The 19,978-nt window shown below is 25.8% G+C and overlaps 1 protein-coding gene across 1 annotated transcript; it reads left to right on the top strand.

Annotated features, from left to right (window-relative positions):
* The first annotated feature begins 9,991 nt into the window (after positions 1 to 9,991).
* LOC114163416 (protein FANTASTIC FOUR 2-like) lies at positions 9,992 to 11,642 on the top strand. The gene has a single exon (XM_028047735.1). The coding sequence runs from the start codon at positions 10,285 to 10,287 to the stop codon at positions 11,242 to 11,244; it is 960 nt and encodes a 319-aa protein (XP_027903536.1). The 5' UTR covers positions 9,992 to 10,284; the 3' UTR covers positions 11,245 to 11,642.
* Positions 11,643 to 19,978: the final 8,336 nt, after the last annotated feature.

Below are 19,978 nucleotides of genomic sequence, written 5' to 3'. Positions count from 1 at the left end.
CCTTTTCCTCCGATCTATTCATGTTATTTGATTTTGTTTAACCTGAATAAGGATGAATCTAAGACAAGTAAATTTTTTATTGAAAACCAATATTTTACATCATTTCCACTTTGATCCAATATAACTTAACAAATAACTAATAATTTGTTTAATATGACCTCTTTCCAAAGCCGAATTACACTTCTTCACCATTGTCTAGCATGGGAGAGGTACGGGAATCCATACCCCTCATTTCCAAAAGTTTATTAATTTTGCATGTTTTGTTTAAAAAATAGGTTTTAGTAAATAAATCACCTTTTAAAGTTGTAAATTATGGGGATGTAGGTCAGATGGTAGAGTGCTCGCTTAGCATGCGAGAGGTATGGGATTGATACCTGCATCTCCAATATTTTAATAATTTTGGACAAATGCCTTTTCTTTTCCTATAATTTATAATAATCTTGGATATATCGCCTTTTAATTTTGTAAAATATGGGGATATAGTTTAGATGGTAGACTGGTTGCTTAGCATGTGAGAGGTATGAGGATTGATACCTGCATCTCTAATAATTTTGAACAAATATTTTTTTATTTCGCTATAATTTATAATAATCTTGGATATATTACCTTTTAATTTTGTAAAACATTTTTAATTTTATAAAACATGGGGATGTAGCTCAGATGGTAGAGCGCTTGCTTAGCATGCAAGAGGAGGTACAGAGATCGAAATAAGGTATTTGTAAAAAATTAGTTGCAGAAGTATAGTAATAAGGTATTTGTAAGCATGAATATTTAACTCTTTAATTGTTAACATCACTCTTTTCCAATGATGAAATGGCAAGTATTCGGTAAAAATAAGGACCATTTAAAACATTCCCTCAAAATGAGGACCATCCGCAACAAACACTACGAAAATGAGGACCATCCGCAACAAACACTACGAAAATGAGGACCAAAAAGGTATTTAAGCCTTTATTTTGCTATAATTTATAATAATCTTGAATATATCGCCTTTTAATTTTGTAAAATATGGGGATGTAGTATAATCTTGAATATATCGCCTTTTAATTTTGTAAAATATGGGGATGTAGTTTAGATGGTAGAGTTTTTGCTTAGCATGCAAGAGGTATGGGGATTGATACCTCACATCTCCAATACTTTAATTTAATCTTTTTTGGATAAATAAATTTTTATTTCGCTATAATTTATAATAGACTAAGCAGCGTAATTATTAAGTTGGGTAATTTTTAAAAAACTTACTTTGACCAAAATTGAATTAAAATAAACTCTTTGTCCTCTTCCAAATAGCTTCTTGCACCTATATTGTAAAACATGGGGATGTAGCTTTGGTAGAATGCTCGCTTAGCAGCATAATTATTAAAATGGGTATTTTTTTAAAAAACTTAGGGTTATTGATAAGTCGTGTCAAAGTGGTATGACCTCATTATGAATAAGTCATATAAAAATAGTACGACTATAGGTGAGAATATTTTTAAAACTAAAGTCGTGTCAAGATATAGCATCACTCTAGTTTATAGCATTTTAAGTTGAAGTTGTAACATCTAGCACGACTTCTATCAAAATTGAATTAAAATCGTATTATTCTATTGTGACTTTAGTTTAAATGTACTAAAGTCACATTGCGTTAACACTATTTTAGCTTAAAAATGCTCTACATTAAAGTTGTGTCACATGTAAATCCCAAAAATTGAAACTATTACCCATACTATAAACTCAATAAAGAGCTTGTAACTTTTATCAATATAAAATGCAAATATAAACTTACTCAAATATACATCTTTGTCCTCTTCCAAATAGCTTCTTGCACCTATACCATTGGGAATATAAAAAAATTAACAAATAAACAAGCGGAAGCAAAATCCATATCAAATCTTCCCTAAATAAATAATATACAAAATAATAAAATGGATAAAACAGAAAATAGAAGAACCAATAGACCCAAACACTTTTTAACACGTCCATATGAAGGAAAAACGGACGAGACCTAGTCTAGTAAAATCTTCCACTAATAATAATTAATGGGTACATCACAAGTTATCTTGGAGCTTCTAAGGATCAACAAAGCTCTATTCTATTCACCAACAAGGTAGATAGCAAACTCTAATGGGTACTTAAATAAACAATAGAATGAACCTCAATATATGAGATGATGAATAAAACATTTCTTCCAACATGACTTCTCTGCACAAAATTGCAAAAGATAAACTGCTTGCTCTTTTCTTTTTCTTCATTCTCTGTGATAACTTATTTTCTTTTTCAACTAGAGGCACTCACAACTTCTGTCTCTCTGTCTCTCACTCTATTTTCTTCCTTAACAAATCTGATGTAAGGGTTGCATATTTTAAATTGCATAATGAATTGGAAGTGCATAAATAAAAATACATCCTTTTTTTTCTTAATTAAATTAGTATGGACCAAATAAATTGGTGACTCACCTGACATATACTTATATTTGTTTGTGTACATAGTACGATCATCGTAAGTCACACTACAATAACACATGCATGGGTAAGTCATTGACATTAAAGCATGTTATATATACCATTATCATCATCAACTCAATTCAAATATACAAAAACTCTTTATAAATTCACCAAATCCATTTTATTATACTTTCTAAATATTTGAATTAATTTTTGTAGTGCCTAGTCGGGATAAATGAGTTTCACCATGATCAATAACATAAAAAACACCTGCAACTACAATAATCAAAACTTTATGCATCATACATTTTATGGTTCCAAAATAATTATTCTCATTATATTTGTTTTCCATAACCAAATGAAACTCTAAATATTTGAAACCAAATAGTATAATTGAATAAATAAATAGGACTGGTACGTAACTGAAGATAAATATAAATAATACATAACTCAAGATAAATATAAATAAATAAATATGACTATTATGTAATTAGATAGTAATATAAATAAATAAATATGATCAATGCGTAATTGAAAATAAATATAAATAAATAGGACAAAGGCCTAAGTGGAGGTAAATATATACACAACAAGAAAGTATCTTATTAGTGACAAATTTTAGAGATAAAAAATAATTAGTCACTATAGGGACAAAGCTATATACCAAATTATAAATTATAAATTATTGGTACTAAATTGTCATTATAATGAATTGGTTTCTAAATTGGTCACTAACATTAGTTATTAAGGTTTTAGCCACAAAAAAAAATAGTTTTTTAAATTTGTCCTTGGTAGCTAAAATCTTGATAACTAGTGTTAGTGACAAATTTAAAAACTACTTTAGTTAACAGTAATTTTTCGTTTATAATTTGATATTTAAATTAGTCATTATAGTGACTAATTACCTTTTTATCACTAAAATTAGTCAATAATAAAACATTTTTTATTGTAGAAATATAAATAGATAAAACCAATAATAATTATACATAAATAAAATTGACGATACATAACTAGAATTAAATTTAATATATATATATATATATATATATATATATATATAAATATATATATAAGATTGACTTATGTATAACCGATAAATATAAATAAAAATTGGACTAGTGTGTAATTTAAGGTAAAAATAAACAAATATACAACACCAATACCGATGCATAATAAAAAAAATATAAATGAATAAATAAAATCAATGCCTATCTAAGAAGTAAATATAAATGAATAATTAGAATCAGTATAGAAAATAAATATAAATAAAATAAATAAATAAATAGAATAAGATTAAAATCACCTCACTTAATAAAAAATATATAAATAAAATAATTAGAAAAGATAATAAATAAATAAAATATAAATTGATAAATATCTCAATTTTTTTTCTACTTAGTAATATTTAAAAGAGCACTCAAATCAACAATTTTTCTCACTTACCCATATATATATATATATATATATATATATATATATATATATATATATATATATATATATATATATATATATATATATCTTAAAAATTTGTAATAATGAAGAAAATATTCTTTTATTTTCTCTTCCATGATTTGTAATTAAGAAGCCTTATTATGAATAAAATTTTGTTATCTTTTTTTTTATATATATGACGAGATAAGATTAAATATATATATATATATATATATATTATTTTAATTGTTTTTTATATTTTTTAAATTTAGCACGATATTATCTTTATAAAATAATAAATATTTTTGTAATTCATAAATAATAAAATTTTGGTGCACCGAAAAGTATTGCATTATAAATTTTGATATATTAGATTATTTTAACCTGATTTTTTCACAGTATAATGGAGACAATCTTACCTATGTTTATAATTTTTTTAATAAAAGAATTGTTCATTTTAGTAAACTTTTAAAAAAGTACAGTAATTTAATAAAAAGACATGTGACCATCCAGTCTCGGGTTAAAAACAAAAATGATTATAACTTAATACAACTAAAAGTTAAAAAAAAAAAAAAAAAAGTCCTAAATGAGTCAATTCCTCATTTATGCACCGTAAAACATGGTTATACGGTTTGTCATCTATTTTTTAGATTTTACTTGACGAGGAAAAATACATTATGTGTTATTAATATAGAAAAAAAATGAGAATATTAAATTAAATCTATAATTATTAAATCATCTCTTTTAATTTCTAATATTATGTGACATTCGTTATCTATACTAAAATAAATATTTAGGAACTCAAATTAAAGATTTTAAAATTTTAAAAGGATGAAAGAGAACGAAAAATATTTCATCAAGATTAAAATAAAAAAAAGTTATATATTTTATTAGAACTAGAAATTATTATTTCAAATTTTAGAGGATAACAAACAAAAAATAAAAGGATCAAAATCAAAATACATTTATTTTATAATTTTATGAAGAATAAAAAAAAATTAAACTATGAATATTATGTGTTTATAAATATTTCACTACATTTACCAACTCAAATTATAAACGTCTCATAATATAATATTTGTGCATAAGCTAATGAACTTTTTAAGTTTACTTTTGTCCTATTTATATGTAAGAATCCTTCACTCCATAATGAAAATTCAGGAGTTAAACAAAGTTTGGTTGATTAATTTGCCTTGGTAATATTGTCGAGTATCTTAATTTTCGGAATGCAATGCATACTATTAATACTAGTGAAAACATACTGCATGCTCATTTTTTATGATAATAAAAAATAATAGAATTATTTTTTAATATTATTATTATTATTATAAAAATAAATATAAGTAAAATTTATATTTATATTGTAAATGAATTTTGTTTATTTATAATTTTTTTGTCATAAATAGTTATTTTAGACTTAAAAAATAGTTACATTTAGGTCAAATTGAGAAAGAAAAATAGTTAAATTTTAAAAAATTGTCAGTTAAAGGGTAAAATAGCAACATAATTAATTTAATTAAAAAAAACCCGTTATATAAAGGATAAAATAGAAATGAAATGTGAAAAAAAAAAAACAAGAATCTTCTTTATATAATAGTATAAATTTATTTAAAAAAATTAAATTTTACAATAGAAAATGTTAATAATTAATATAAAATACATCATTGAACAAGTAAATTATAAATTGTTGATCGAGAGTAATTAATAATTGAATGTACGGTTTTGAATAAATTATATATTTTTTGTTTTTATCTATGTTCTAAATAAAAATATAAATTTTACTTTTTTATAATGTTGAGACTTAGTAATAAGTTAGATTGAATTATAATATTAATGTTAACAATTTAAATTAGATTATATTATAAAAAGTAAGGATAAGAAATGATCGTGTTAACGTATGTATTATTTAAATTATTCATTTTAATAGAAAATCTCTTTATCGATGAGATAGAAGTATCAGTATGTATAAAATCTCATTTTTTTAATTGATTATAGGATGATAATGGATATGTATAAACTTGGCATGCTCGTGGTCTCATACCCTTCTTATACGTTTTAATTTACTAAAATATTTTTAATTTATTAAGTAACCTAAAAAAATTGTTTTCATTATTCTTTATAGTCTTTTTTTTTTCATTTTATTTGAAGAACTTTTTTGCTTCATAGATCTTTCAATTATTCAACTCATTCAATTCCACCAAATTCACTCAAATTCTAAAGGTATTAATTTTATCACAACCTTAAAAGGCACATTTTTTTGTGTGATTTTCTTTCAATTATAAAATATTAATTTTTTTAGAAAATGTAAACCTCAATTTTTCCCAATAAATCTTTTTAGTGCATACGTATGATCATTTTCACTATTTTTAAATATTGTATTTCAATTTCAAAAGCAAAATCATGCGAACTCTTTGTTTGTTAGGTAACTTAAAATACTTATCTTCTATTTTCTCTTTTGATTCTTAACTTTGTTTCATTTAAAAAACTATTATTTTCTTACTTAATTTTTTATTCTCCCTTTAAATGATCAACTCAATTTAAGATATTTATTAAGTTTACTCAAATCCTTGAATATTTTCCCATTCAACATTTATGAACAAATAATAAATTTTGTATTTGTCATGAAATTTCAATTATATATAATTATTATTTAATATTATACTCTCTTTTTTTAAGAAAAAATTATTTAATTAATATTTGATACAATGCATGAGTGGATATGAGAGCATGTACTTCACTACCTATGAAGATGGAGATGAGACACACATTTCATACTTGGTAAGGATACAGACAAGGATGAATATAAATTTTAGTTTGAGATGGGATGACTATAGTCAAACCTGTCCTCGTTCTTATAATCAATTTTGTTTTAAATTATTAAAACACTTTAGTTTATTAACCGACTTAAAGACTTATTTCTAGTACACTTTTTGCTCATTTGTTTTGTTTCCTTTGAAGAGCTATTATTTAACAATTATTTATTCTACATCTCTAAATTGTTTTACTTATTTGATATCCATCAAATTCACTCATATTCTAAAGGTGTTTTTTTTAGTTACGTATCTTTCTTTTGTGTGGTTTTTTTAAAAAGATGTATTGCTTTTCAGAAAACACAAATCTCAATTTTATCGAATTCGGTCATTTCTAAAGGAGATATTTGATCATTTTTTCTTTTAGTATTTTAATTTCAATTTTGAGGGATTAATCATGTAAAAACTTAGTTTATTAGGTAATCTAAAATATTTGTCTCCTCTTTTCTATTTGATTCTTAATTTTGTTTCGTTTGAAAAACTTATTTTATTTCAAGGGGTTAATTATGTAAAAACTTAGTTTATTAGATATTCTATAAAATTCATCTTCTCTTTTCTATTTAATTCTTAATTTTGTTTCATTTGAAAAAACTCTTCTTTTGTTACTTATTTTTTCATTCTTTTTTTCAATGTTCAACTTATTCGATATCAAGTTTACTTACAACCTATAGGTATTCTCCCTCTTAACATTTTACAAAAATAATAAATGTTGTGTTTGTCATGAAATTCCAATTACGTGTAAATATTTCTTTTTTTTGTGATTTTTTGAAGAAAAAAATATTTAATGAAAATTTGGGACAATGCGAGAATAATATGGATGTTGATATGTGTATACTTACTACTTGTTTATATATATATATATATATATATATATATATATATATATAGTGTATACATAGATAGAGAAATAAAGTATATAAATAAAATAAAATAACAAGTTTCTCTTGCAACATATCTCTTCTATCTATTACTAGCGTACACACACGCGGCACTATTGCGCCTGTGTATACGCATTTTTTACATATCAATGATAATATCTTAGTAGGTGATAATAGTGTAATGTTATTAAATTAATATATATATATATATATATATATATATATATATATTAAATTTATATTTATTAAAACTGAAGTGAAATGTTAGAAATAAAGTGAAATGAATAGAAAAATTAATTGTTGATGAATAAAAAAAAAGAAAAAAAGATAAACAATTTTATAGAAAATAGGTAAAGATAACCATTAATTTTAAAAAATTTAATAAATAATTATATTTTAAAGGGTATAATTGGTATTATGAAATGTGGACACAAAAGAAGAAATCCTCTTTATATATTGTTATAGATATATGTTTTATCTCTCGTATTTTTACAATATCTAAACAATTTCAAAACTCATAATATATATATATATATATATATAGAGAGAGAGAGAGAGAGAGAAAAATATATGACTAAAATAAAATAACAAGTTTCTCCGTATGACATATTTATTAAATCTATCATATATCTCATATATGTCATAGTTTGATAATCCCTAAAAATTTTTAACACCCATAATATTTCATATTGTAACTCCTAATATTTTATATTGTAATTATATGACTCTTAAAATTTCATATGTCTACATCCCATCCCACTAAAGTCCACATCAAACTTCTTAAATCAAAATACAGACTTAAACAAATATTTATGATAATTAAATTGTTTTTAAATTTAATTAAAATTTAATAATTACAAATCTATAAATAAAAAATAAAAAACTTTAAAAATGTAAATTAAAAAGATAAAAAAAATATAATTATAAAATTACAACTTTAAAATTTCATAATTGTATAATTTTAATTAAATTTAAAAACAGTTTTCGTCGAATACAATAAATCCTTAACGAAAATTTTCATCATCATTATCTCTTATAACAAAATATTTAATAACAATATCTAACTATGATCACAGTACACTAGTTGTCACAACACATAATTAACGGAAAAAAACTAATTATTTAATTACAGTAACTCAATTGAAATTTTTTATAATTTTAAGACTCTATGCACCAAAATATTTTAATAGAAACTTAATAAAAAGTTCCAAAAGTTACCAAAACGAAAAATATAATTAAACTTTAAAATTATAATAATCATAACGTCACAGTTTGTTTACAATTTGATTATAAACTCAAAAATACACTCAAAATTGACACATATACTCAAAACCAGATGATTACCATAACACTTATTTACTATAATAAATCATCATAATAAATATATGCTTATAATATAGTATTCAATTGTTATTCTAACAAAACAAATTAAACATCAACTCACAACAGAGTATAAAATAAAATATAGAGCATAATAAAAAACAAGTAATTTATATTTTTCTTATGATCTTAAATTTAATGAATATTGCAAACAACTAACTAACATAATATTTGATTTTAGTGTAATAAAAAATAAAAGATATTAAAAATAAATTGATAACAAATTCTTAAAAGTTAAGATAGACAAGCATGCATGACTGTAGAGAAAATAAACTTTGAAAGTACGAATAATGTAACTTTTATTTTTAATATTTATTTACGAGTGCTTTTAACTTTGAATTATATCATTACCTACTCAGAATTGTTTTGCATTTTACTGAATGAGTGAATGAGAATTCTTCCAAAACAACATTAAAAACATAGTTATTTTCTATATCAATTAGTCTTAACTCATGTAAATTGTGCATTTTCTAAGTTAAAATAATTTATTTACAAAAATTCAATATTACCTTTATTAAACCGTTTAACTTGTCCATATTACCTTTATTAAACCATTTAATGTGTAGTAGCACATTAAAAGTTTTTAAACAGAAAAAGATTTTTGTAGGAAAAGATTTTGACATTCTTTGATGATTTTTATTTCTAGATATAAAAAAGAATTACACATGTTAAAAAAGTCCTTTTTATAGTTTTTTTATAATCAAATTTTCATTCTTGCAAATTTATATTAGAATGTATTGATATTCTAATCGATAATCTAAAAAATATTGTTTGTACTATTTATATGATAATCTCGTATCCTTATGATATCTGGTAATTTTGTGTAATGAAATTCCACAGCATAATCATATCTTAAATTTAAATATTATTTATACTCATTCCCTTATTTACATTACATCCTACCTTAATTGCATTAACTTGCAAAAAAATAAAATAAATAAAATCTAAATTTAACACTTCCAAACTTATATACCAGTAATATTGTTGGAGAGAGAAAAAAAAAAAAAAAAAACATGTTATTTGTTTACCATCACTTTAGTTAGGGACCCTACCCGCACTAACTAAATGAAGTTGTGAAGTGCAGCTTTACCGTTGCCAACTATATATTCAGACCCACCCTTTTCACTTTCCTTCATCTTCATGTTCATTCTTCTCTTCTCTCTTTCCCAAGGAACCTAACACACTTTCAATTCATCCAAAAACCCTGTAACCATGTCTTTTCCTCTAACAATCTTTCTTCCAAACTCCTTGTAAAATCCCCACTCTCACCTTAGCATTATCAAACAAACTCCCAACTCCCCTGTTTTTTGTTTTTCCTCTGTTTTTCACATTTTCACTGTTGAGTGTTGACACGCACAAATGTCTTCCTCTAGTGTCTGCCAAGGGTTGCAATCTTGTCTCGAACCCTGCGTGATGGAGCCACGTGTACTCAGTCTCAAACTCGCACTACAACAAGGTTCCAATTTTCCTCAACCCTCTCCCACCACTGCCAACAACACCAACACAAACTCAGTTTCTGGCTCCGAAGAAAAACCAGTCACCAACCATGAATGTGACAAGGGCCACGCAGAATCGAAAGAGGGTAGCGGCTGGAGTATCCTTCGAACTCTCTCACAATCTTCCGACTGTCACAACAAAACAGAGGACTCTGTCTACGTCCACCCCACGGTTAAACGCTCCTCCTCAATTCTCAGTGACAAAAGCTTGGAAATGTGCACCGAAAGCCTTGGCAGCGAGACCGGTAGCAATGCCGGCGACAGCACCGATGATATCTCCTTGTTCTCTTTTGACGCCACCGTATATACTACTCTTACTACTACTACTACTACTGATGTTACAACTACCGTTGGAAGCTGTGAGTCCAAAAGAGTGAACCGGGCTTGCAACTTTCCACCGCCGCTTACCACGATCACTGATTTGGGTGGCGTTCAAGTCCGGCCACGTCGCGAAGGAGGAAGGCTGATATTGGAAGCTGTGGCTTCTTCTTCTCCTTGTTCTTATTTTCGGGCTGAGCGTGAAGATGGTAGGCTCAGGCTGTGTTTGTTTGAGAAATTTTCCAACAGTGAAGATGAAGTTTGTGATGTTGAGGAAGGTGTTGAAGAGAAAGAAGAAGAAGAAGAAGAAAATGAAAAAAGCAGAGAAGTGTGTGATGATAATGATAGCGGGGCAGAGGAGGAGTGTGTTGAGAACGTGGATGAAGAGATGGGAGTGACGAAGTTCTCGAGACCAAGCAGTTGCAAGGAAAGTGGGAAAAGAGAGATTTTTTGTGATGGCTTGGCTAGTTTGAACTTCCCTCTCTTTCTCTCTGTTTCTGAATAGAATTTCGTTTAGTGCTATTATCCATTCTCTCTCTCTCTCTCTCTCTCTCTCTCTCTCTCTCTCTCGTTTCATTTTCCATTTAGGATTGGAAGAAGATCGGTGCTTCATGTTTCAGAATGTCCTAATGCTAGTTAGTTATTATAGTTATTAGTTATATTGGACATCGTCCTTCTGTGGTGCTTGTTTCTTTTCTCTTTATTAATTTTTATTATAGGTTCAGTGTTGCTGTTTTCTTTTCTTTTCTTTTGTTTTGTATATTTATTTGGCTTTTCCTGTTCCTAGAATGCCCCGAAAGCATATTATTCGTTGACAGCAAAATTACAAAGTGTGATTAAGCATTGCAGACGCCAGAAAAAGAAAATGGAAAGAAAAGTTAGTGATGCAATGGGGTATGCAGATCCCAATCAGCATATAATGACATCAAATCATTCACACCATATTTAATTACTTTCTTTTCAAGCCCTTTTATTTTTCTACACGTACAAGTCCTAAAAGATACTAACAAAATCATTGAGCCTTTGGGTTATCTGTCTCAAGATTATTGATTTTGGATTAAAGTTCTGTACCAAGAACTTTACTTCCACAGCAGTTTCGCTTGATTCAACAAGTTTCTTAATTGAAAGACATCATGGAGATAACACAAAAACAACAGGACTTTGCGTGTTTTTTGTTTTATCTTGCTAGAAATGAAAACGAGTGAGGTAGTCCTTTTTCTTTTGACATAGTGTTGACAATGGTTAGGGTAATAAAATGAATAAAATAAAAGTGTTAGAATTGGGGTCTCACGTGAGTCTCTAATGACAGTGGCTATTAGAAGCAAATCCCAATCCAATAAGAATGGGTGCAATGTTTATTCTGAATTGGAAAATGGGGTAGCAAATCTGAGTCGTGGATGGAAAAGCATTGATGATGATGATGATGATGATGATGATGATAATTGAGTCGGAGAAGAATGTCAGTTAGAGCAACATGGGTGGGCTAGCTAGGAATCTTGCTCATGGAAGTGTTGGGTTGGGGCTTAGAGGGAGTGAGGGATATGAAAAGTGCATGGCTTCTTAATCTGGTAATAAATCAAAGAGGCAATTGAAAAAAGAATTGCTGCACGTACCTCCTCGTTCAAGAGCAAACCTAAAACAAGTGGTGGTGTACGGATTTAGTACCAATGCCCGGTAACTATCAAAAGGAGGGAGGGACCCCAAAACAGTAACGTGGACTGACTTCATCACTTGGTATCACCCATGTGAATGCCTTCCCACTCCTCTCACTCCGCGTTCTAAATTGCAAACATGGCCCTACTCTCTTCCTTTACTAATAATCCATTCTTATCTCACCTACACATTTCATCAAACACATTCTATGCAAACAAACTCTCATTAGTTTTTTTTATGAAATGAAGTAGGAGAAACCTATGACTAGAAAAGGAAAAGTGTAGGTGATACCCCTAGTTGCGTTGATGTGGCCCTGAGCTTGTTAAGGATTAGAGATGAGTGAAGTTGGGTGTGAGGTTCTTTAAAATCGTGGACTCTCTCCATCCATACGTTAACTTGTTTTTGTTGAGGTTTTGGATGACAGTGGATGGAAACTTTGAACTATCACATGCATCATTTGGTCCCTAATATCATGTGCATTAGGAACCTTATTTTGTATATTGCTTACTTTTAGCACATATTCTCTCAGCATGTCATGTCACCCTAGCAGAAATCTTTGGGGCAACTAGCTAGCTACCATGTATGTCCCTTCAAATTATGGATCCTAAATTTTTCATACTCATCAATTCTTTTTACACACCATTGTCACTCATCTCTAACTAAATTTTCTATAATAAAACATGTTTTCCTTTCCCATTCTGGTTTATTACACAAGCATTGTATTTATGATTATGAGGCATGATTAAGAAAAACATTTGTGTTAGGATGTAATGTAATAGTGAGGTAGGGTTGAAGAGATAAAGTTTAGTGTCCAACATTCTTTGTTAGGGGTTTGAGTTACGAACATGTTACACGTGAGGACATCGAGGTTGGTATTTGGTGTGGGCATAGCTCTAATTAATGTTAGTTTTTGGTGGACAGACATGTATGGCACCTCACAGTTGCAGATGGATCTGATACACATGGTAAAAGCAACAAAATAATTGCACGCAACTGTGAGAATACAATACTCTGTCGTAGTTAAGCATTTCAAGATCGATACAATTCTATAACCGATTAATGGTAGAACTTGTGAAATACAATTATCTTTAGCAGTAAACTTTTTTGAAAAAAAGAAAAAAAATATTATTTGCTGATTTAGACGTACTGTTTGATTTCCGTATCACTGAATTTCAAACGTTGAAAAAGGTTAATCTGCTTTAAAAAATTGGCTGGAATTTGGTATCTGTAAAGTAGAACTCCGGTCAGGGTTTTTAAATTCTTTTTAAAATAAAAAAAAAACGGGGAGGAGAAGAAAAAAGAATAATTAACTAATATGTTGAATTTAATTTTAACTTTGGTTTCGTAAAAATGAGAAAATTAATTTTAAATCTAAATAAATTACAGAAAATTGTTAGAATAATTTTAATTTAAATTTTTTAAGGGTTAAATATCTTTTCAATTCAATTTTAATGTAAAATTAGAATTCATTTATTTGTCAAATTTAAAAAATAATATATAAAATCTTCTCAAACTAATTGCATTAATTTTTTTAATGTGTTAAATAACATTCCAAATTCATATTTAAGTTAAAATTATTACATTAAGAAGATTACATTTTTATCTATTTGTAAAAATTGACCATCAAAATATCAATATCATCAAAATATCAATATTAATGTTTGAGGTAAAGACGAATTTCAATTTCATCTTTAAATCTAGTTACTAAACATATTTTGACCCATTTTTAAATTTTATTTTAAACATAAATGACTATTATTATCAACATAATGGTTTATAACCTAAAAGTATTATTAAATTTTATAAATATAGTGATTAAAAAATAATTTATTAACATATTATCTATAAAACAATATTTTGAATTATGTTTATGATGATTTAAATCATTTAACAATTTTCTTATAAAGAATATAATTCAAATGAATTGAAAAAAAAAATGTAAACATAATATAAAATAAAGCGATGCGATAATACTTCAGAGTACCGATTATTTTAAACTGTGTAAGATAATTTTAATTTAATTCTATTTAAATAAATTATTTGAATGATTTTAACTTGAGTAATTTATTTTTATTGAATATTTTTTATTTGGAAGGAATTTTTAAAAATAAAAATATTAGAATGAAAATCCATTAATATATTAGAGATTGTGACACGATGATTATAGATGACAAAGAAATGTGATTTTGTGAGTATTATTCAAACTCATTTATGTTTTGATGGAGAATTCTTGCATTGATTGGATATAGATCTCTAATATAGTTTTTATATGATCATAACTTTTATGCAATTATGTTCAAATGGTTCAAATGATGTATGTCAATTAAATATTTTTTATGCTTGACATTTAAATATTTTTATTCTTTTTTAATTTTTAATTTATTGTATATTTTCCTTTCACATGAAAATGTTTAACACTCTCAATGTTTAACCCTTTCAATAGCATAAACCTTTAATTTAATAGGTAACATAAAAAAATTATCTTCTATACTATATTATACTCTTTTGTTTCGCTAAAATAATTTTTGTTATTTCTCAACCATTGACTATGTTGATATTTGAAAAGTTTAGTTAGATTTCTAAGGTATTTTTCATCTTATCATACCCTTAATTATACATTTGTTTTCCTTTGTACGATTTTATTCAATAATTTCTCAATTTTTTTCTGGGACACACATATGATACATTTTTAATATTTTTATTTTTTGTTTCTTTTTATCATGTAGAATACTATTTTGATATATTTTATATAATAACTTTTTAATTTTCTAACTCATTATCATACTATAATTTTGTCACTATAATTGTATAAATAAATTTTCTTTAATATAATATAAAAATTTATTGTAATTGCCATGATTTTTTTTTATCACCATTCAATATATATTGAAGTTCAAAAGATACAAGAACGATGTTAAAATTTTATTATTATTAGTTTAATCTTTGTTCTTTGCGAGATTTTGATCAAATGATGTATTATAACTTTTATCAGTATATAAAAAAGATATTCATTAAAATATAAAAAAATTGAAGTAGACAGACATTTAAAATATATTTGAATTTAAATATTTGATTTTTTTATATTTTTTTAAAAATATTTTTAATTTTTATTGAACTAGGTTTCATTAATGTTTTCAAATTTATTAAATGTTTTAGTTATCATAAAATTTTATTTGTTTTTCTATTTTGAAATGTTTACAATTATAATTTTTTTTTCTAACTATTTGATATCGAAGAAACAACCTTCTTTTTAATATTGAATTTTTGATAAGATTATGCTTTATTTTTCGTAAGTTTTTATTATTTTATAAAAATTAATTAATTAATATTGAAACAGTAAGATAACGGACATGAGTATGGAGTATGAGCACAAGTATATACCTGTTATTAGGTGGGGATGAGGATGTGATAAAAGTTTGATAGTCCTTGTATTTAGGTGTAAGGAATGAGATGATTTTTTTCCGAGGATGATTGTGACTCAATATTATAATAAAACATCTTATTTTTATTTTTTTGGAGTGATTTGGAATGAAACTAAATAACTATCCCCTTAATTATCAATTAGTTATATAAATTTAGGGGTGGCATAACGGGTCAGCCCGACTCGTTTTGGCCCGGCTCGCTTGTGGCCCGCAAAAAATGGGCTAGGTCGGGCTAGCCCGCCACCCATAAACGGGCTGGATATTGTGACCCGTCCTGTTTTAGGGCGGACCAGCAGACTAGCCCGCGGGCTAGCCTTTTTTTTTAATTTTTTAATTTTTTTTAATTGTTTTTAATTTTTTTTAATTTTTTTTAACTTGTTATACATTTTTGTTTATAAATCTATTATATATATAAATTTATTTATATAATATATAAAAAATATTATTTTTAATTATTTTTAATTTTAAAGATAAAAAAATTATAAAAAAAAATGAGTTGGCAGGCTGGCCCGTTTTGGCCAACTAAATTGGCGGGCTGGCGGGCCAGTCCGACGAGTCTGACCCATTTTGACATCCCTATATAAATTGCAAGTATTGTTTAAAGATAATGTTGTAAGATTTAATGCGAGCAAATTAAATGAAAAATTAGTTGAATCAGATGAAAATAAGTATTTTCTATCTTCCATGATGATTATGGTGCAAACATCATCAATTTTTGTTTGAGATTCTAAATCGATTGGAGATAAGAAATTAATTTATAAGATATAAGTTGGTGGTAATCCCCACCTACAAGTAGGGCTGAGTTAAATTTAAAATTTATTTCTTAACTTCTTAACATAAGGTCGTAGTTCATGAACTTTAACTTATCTTAATGAAATTTGTTGTTTGTTGAGAAAAAAATAATACTTAGATAGCAATTAAGAATCATAATAATATTACAATAAAATATTTAAATAATAATTAATTTTTGTGACTAAAATTTATTAGTGACCAATTTAAATATTAATTTACAAAATAAAAAAATTATCGATTACTAAAAATAGTCACTATTATAAATGAAAAATTATAATTGATAGTTAAATTTATTATTAACTAATTAGAGACAAATTTAGAAACTAATTTTTTTAATAATTAAAATATAACTAACATATAGTAACTTATTTATAAACCAAAACTTTGATAATTAAATTTTTCATTTAAATGTTCAATTATAATATTTTATTTATAATAAAAACTATTTTAATAATTAATAATTTTTTATTTCATAAATTAGTATCTAAATTAATTATTATAATAATTAATAATTTTATATTCGTAAATTGATCTCTAGCGGGAGATTTTTGTGTATGTAACGTTCTGTGAGATAATAACTTTTATATTATTGTCATAGTATGTATGTATATATGAGATATAATAATGGTTTCTGTAACAACCATCATCGTATCTATTATTAACACAGTTAAGAAAAGAAAAAAGTGGAAATACTCTCAAACGTTATCCACACATTTCAAGAAGAAATTGTGGACACACTCTAAAAGTGGGTATAGTAAAAAGTATAAGTAAAAGTTGAATTCAGTGACAATTGTAGTAAGAATCATCATCTTAGGTAATGTTCTTTTCTTAACGTTGATTTTCTTTTATGGCTACCCGAAGGATGTATTCAAATAGATATCACGTATCAATTTCACAAGCACAATTAATTAAGTTTGATAATACACAATTTATAAAATATTATCAAACCTTGAAGTGTTGTTAATATTGATAAAATATTTTGTTCACATATTTTTAAAGTTGAATGCTTGTGAACTCAACCATTGTACATTAATAAGAAACTACAAGAAATTTTATAATTATTGAAAGATGTGTTTATCGATAAACATAAATATGTTGATAAATCCAAATTTATCAATGACTTTTAAAATTTAAATTATTGATGAATATTTTTTGTTGATAATAAACTCGTTAATAAAAATTGTTAGCATAACAATTTGTATTACCAACAAATATTTTTTGTCGATAATGTATCTAACAATCATTTCTATCAGAAATTTGTAATTTATATTATTGACAAAAATATTTGTAGGTTAATTTATTGAAAAAATAATCAACGAATTTTCTGTCAGTTTAAAGGAAAGATGGATGAAAAGAGAAAGAGAAGGAACATGAGGAGGAATAGAATGCGTGACAATGACAATAGTGATCGAGTGTAGTGACAGTGTTCGAGAGGAAGAAGATTGAGGAAAAGATGAGAAAAAAAAAAAAAAGAAAAGAAAAATCAAATCGTGATATTTACCAACAAATATGACCAATAATTAAAATTTATTAGTAATTACTAAATGGTATTTACTTGACAAATTTATAACCATAAAATTACCAACAAATTTTTTGTTATCAATAATATGTTGATAAATTCAAATTATTAACAAAATTGTTATTATTGATAAATCGTGTCTATCAATAATACACAATCCTTTTTATACTGTTTATAAGTAAAAAATAGTTAATTTATTATTCAACTAGTTAAACCATTATAAATATATTATCCAAATTTCATATAATTTTGCTTTCCTAGTACCCAATGACGATGCTGTAGAATTAGTCCACGAAGTTTATCAAAGAACACAAAAAAATCTACCACAGACAGCACAAAACCAATAATAAAAATCGTAAAGAATCAAGAAGAAGAAAAAAAAATTAAACACACAATAATTTAATATGGTTCAATAAGAATGTTAAAAACTTCAATATAAGTTCAAGACCTAGGCTTTATTGAGAACAAAAATTTATCTTCCTCACATAAATTAAAGAGATAAAAAAAAAAAAAAACCTTAATAGAGACTACTACTTAATTGTTGATCTTTCATAAAGTGAACGCTCAACGTTTACTTAACAATTCATATATACAGTTAACTTCATTCCTTGTAGAAAAAGGCCTGTTTGTATAACTCAATTATAAATAATTACCTTCGAATAATAAAATCACTAACGTGTGTAATATGTGTGTCACGTAGAAAACTCACATTATTTATAATGTATAACAATATATCAAGAAAATTACGTTTACATTTTATAATATTAATTTTATTTTTAATTATTTTATAAATAATTTATTTGGACCGCTATTCTAAAAATCTTTTTTATCTTAAATTATTATTTTTAACTTATTTTATACATATCTTATTCTTTTTTAATTTTACATTTAATAATTATTTTAAAAATAAATTATATATTGATTATTAATCTTAACTTAAATTTTTTTAAAATTAAAAAATACGAACACTTCATCCACGCATATATGCTCGCTAGTTAACATAATAGTAATACTTGTTTTCATTTATTAGGATGTCGGACGAGTTACAATAAGAACTCTCAATAAATAAGCATTTTGAGTTACTTTCTACTTAACTTCATAGACTTTTTTGTCTTGGGATTTTTCTTAAATTTTGCATTACCTTGCTAAACTTCATCAAATCTCACGTTTTCATTGTTAACGAGCGATCTTAGTGCAAGAGAGAGGAAGAGTTAGAGTCGGTTAATGTTGTTGTAAACTTTTTAGTATTGTATTTGAATTCACATATTATGACTTTTTGCTAGCTTGGTCCATATACTTTTGAAACCAATTACTATCTTATCTATAACTTCCTTTTTGTTCCTTTCGGGCTGAAAGTGGAAAAAAAAAAAGATAAATGTTTCGACGTTAAATTTAATTTTGTTTTACTGTACTTATTTCTCTAGTGTATTTATATGACTTCAGCCTTTTTTCGATGAAAAAAATAACTTCGATCGGATTGGCTTTAATAAATTTCCTTGTAATCAATTTTAAAATTGATTAAATTTATATTTGCTTTTATCACAACTAGTATGAGACCCGTGCGTACGCACGGGCCTTTTTTTGTTTTTTTGTTATTGCTGTGTTGTGTGTTTTGGGTTTGGGATATTGTTATTCTATTGATCGATACAATTTTAATTTATATTTGAAACAGTTATAGGGAAATCTAATATAACAAAATACTGTTTTAAAAAACGTACTTAAAAAAGCGCTGTGTTTTTCCAAAATAATAAAAAACTGAAAGGGAAAATATGTGAGATATAGTAATAATTAATTTTGTTGAAAAAATATGTGGGTTTTTGGCGGCAATGCATATTCCGAAAAATTCAGAGGGT

This window comes from Vigna unguiculata, chromosome 1 (genome assembly GCF_004118075.2).
Source record: "Vigna unguiculata cultivar IT97K-499-35 chromosome 1, ASM411807v1, whole genome shotgun sequence".
In the NCBI taxonomy this organism is placed as follows: domain Eukaryota; kingdom Viridiplantae; phylum Streptophyta; class Magnoliopsida; order Fabales; family Fabaceae; genus Vigna; species Vigna unguiculata.
This window is presented reverse-complemented; position numbering and strand designations above follow the sequence as displayed.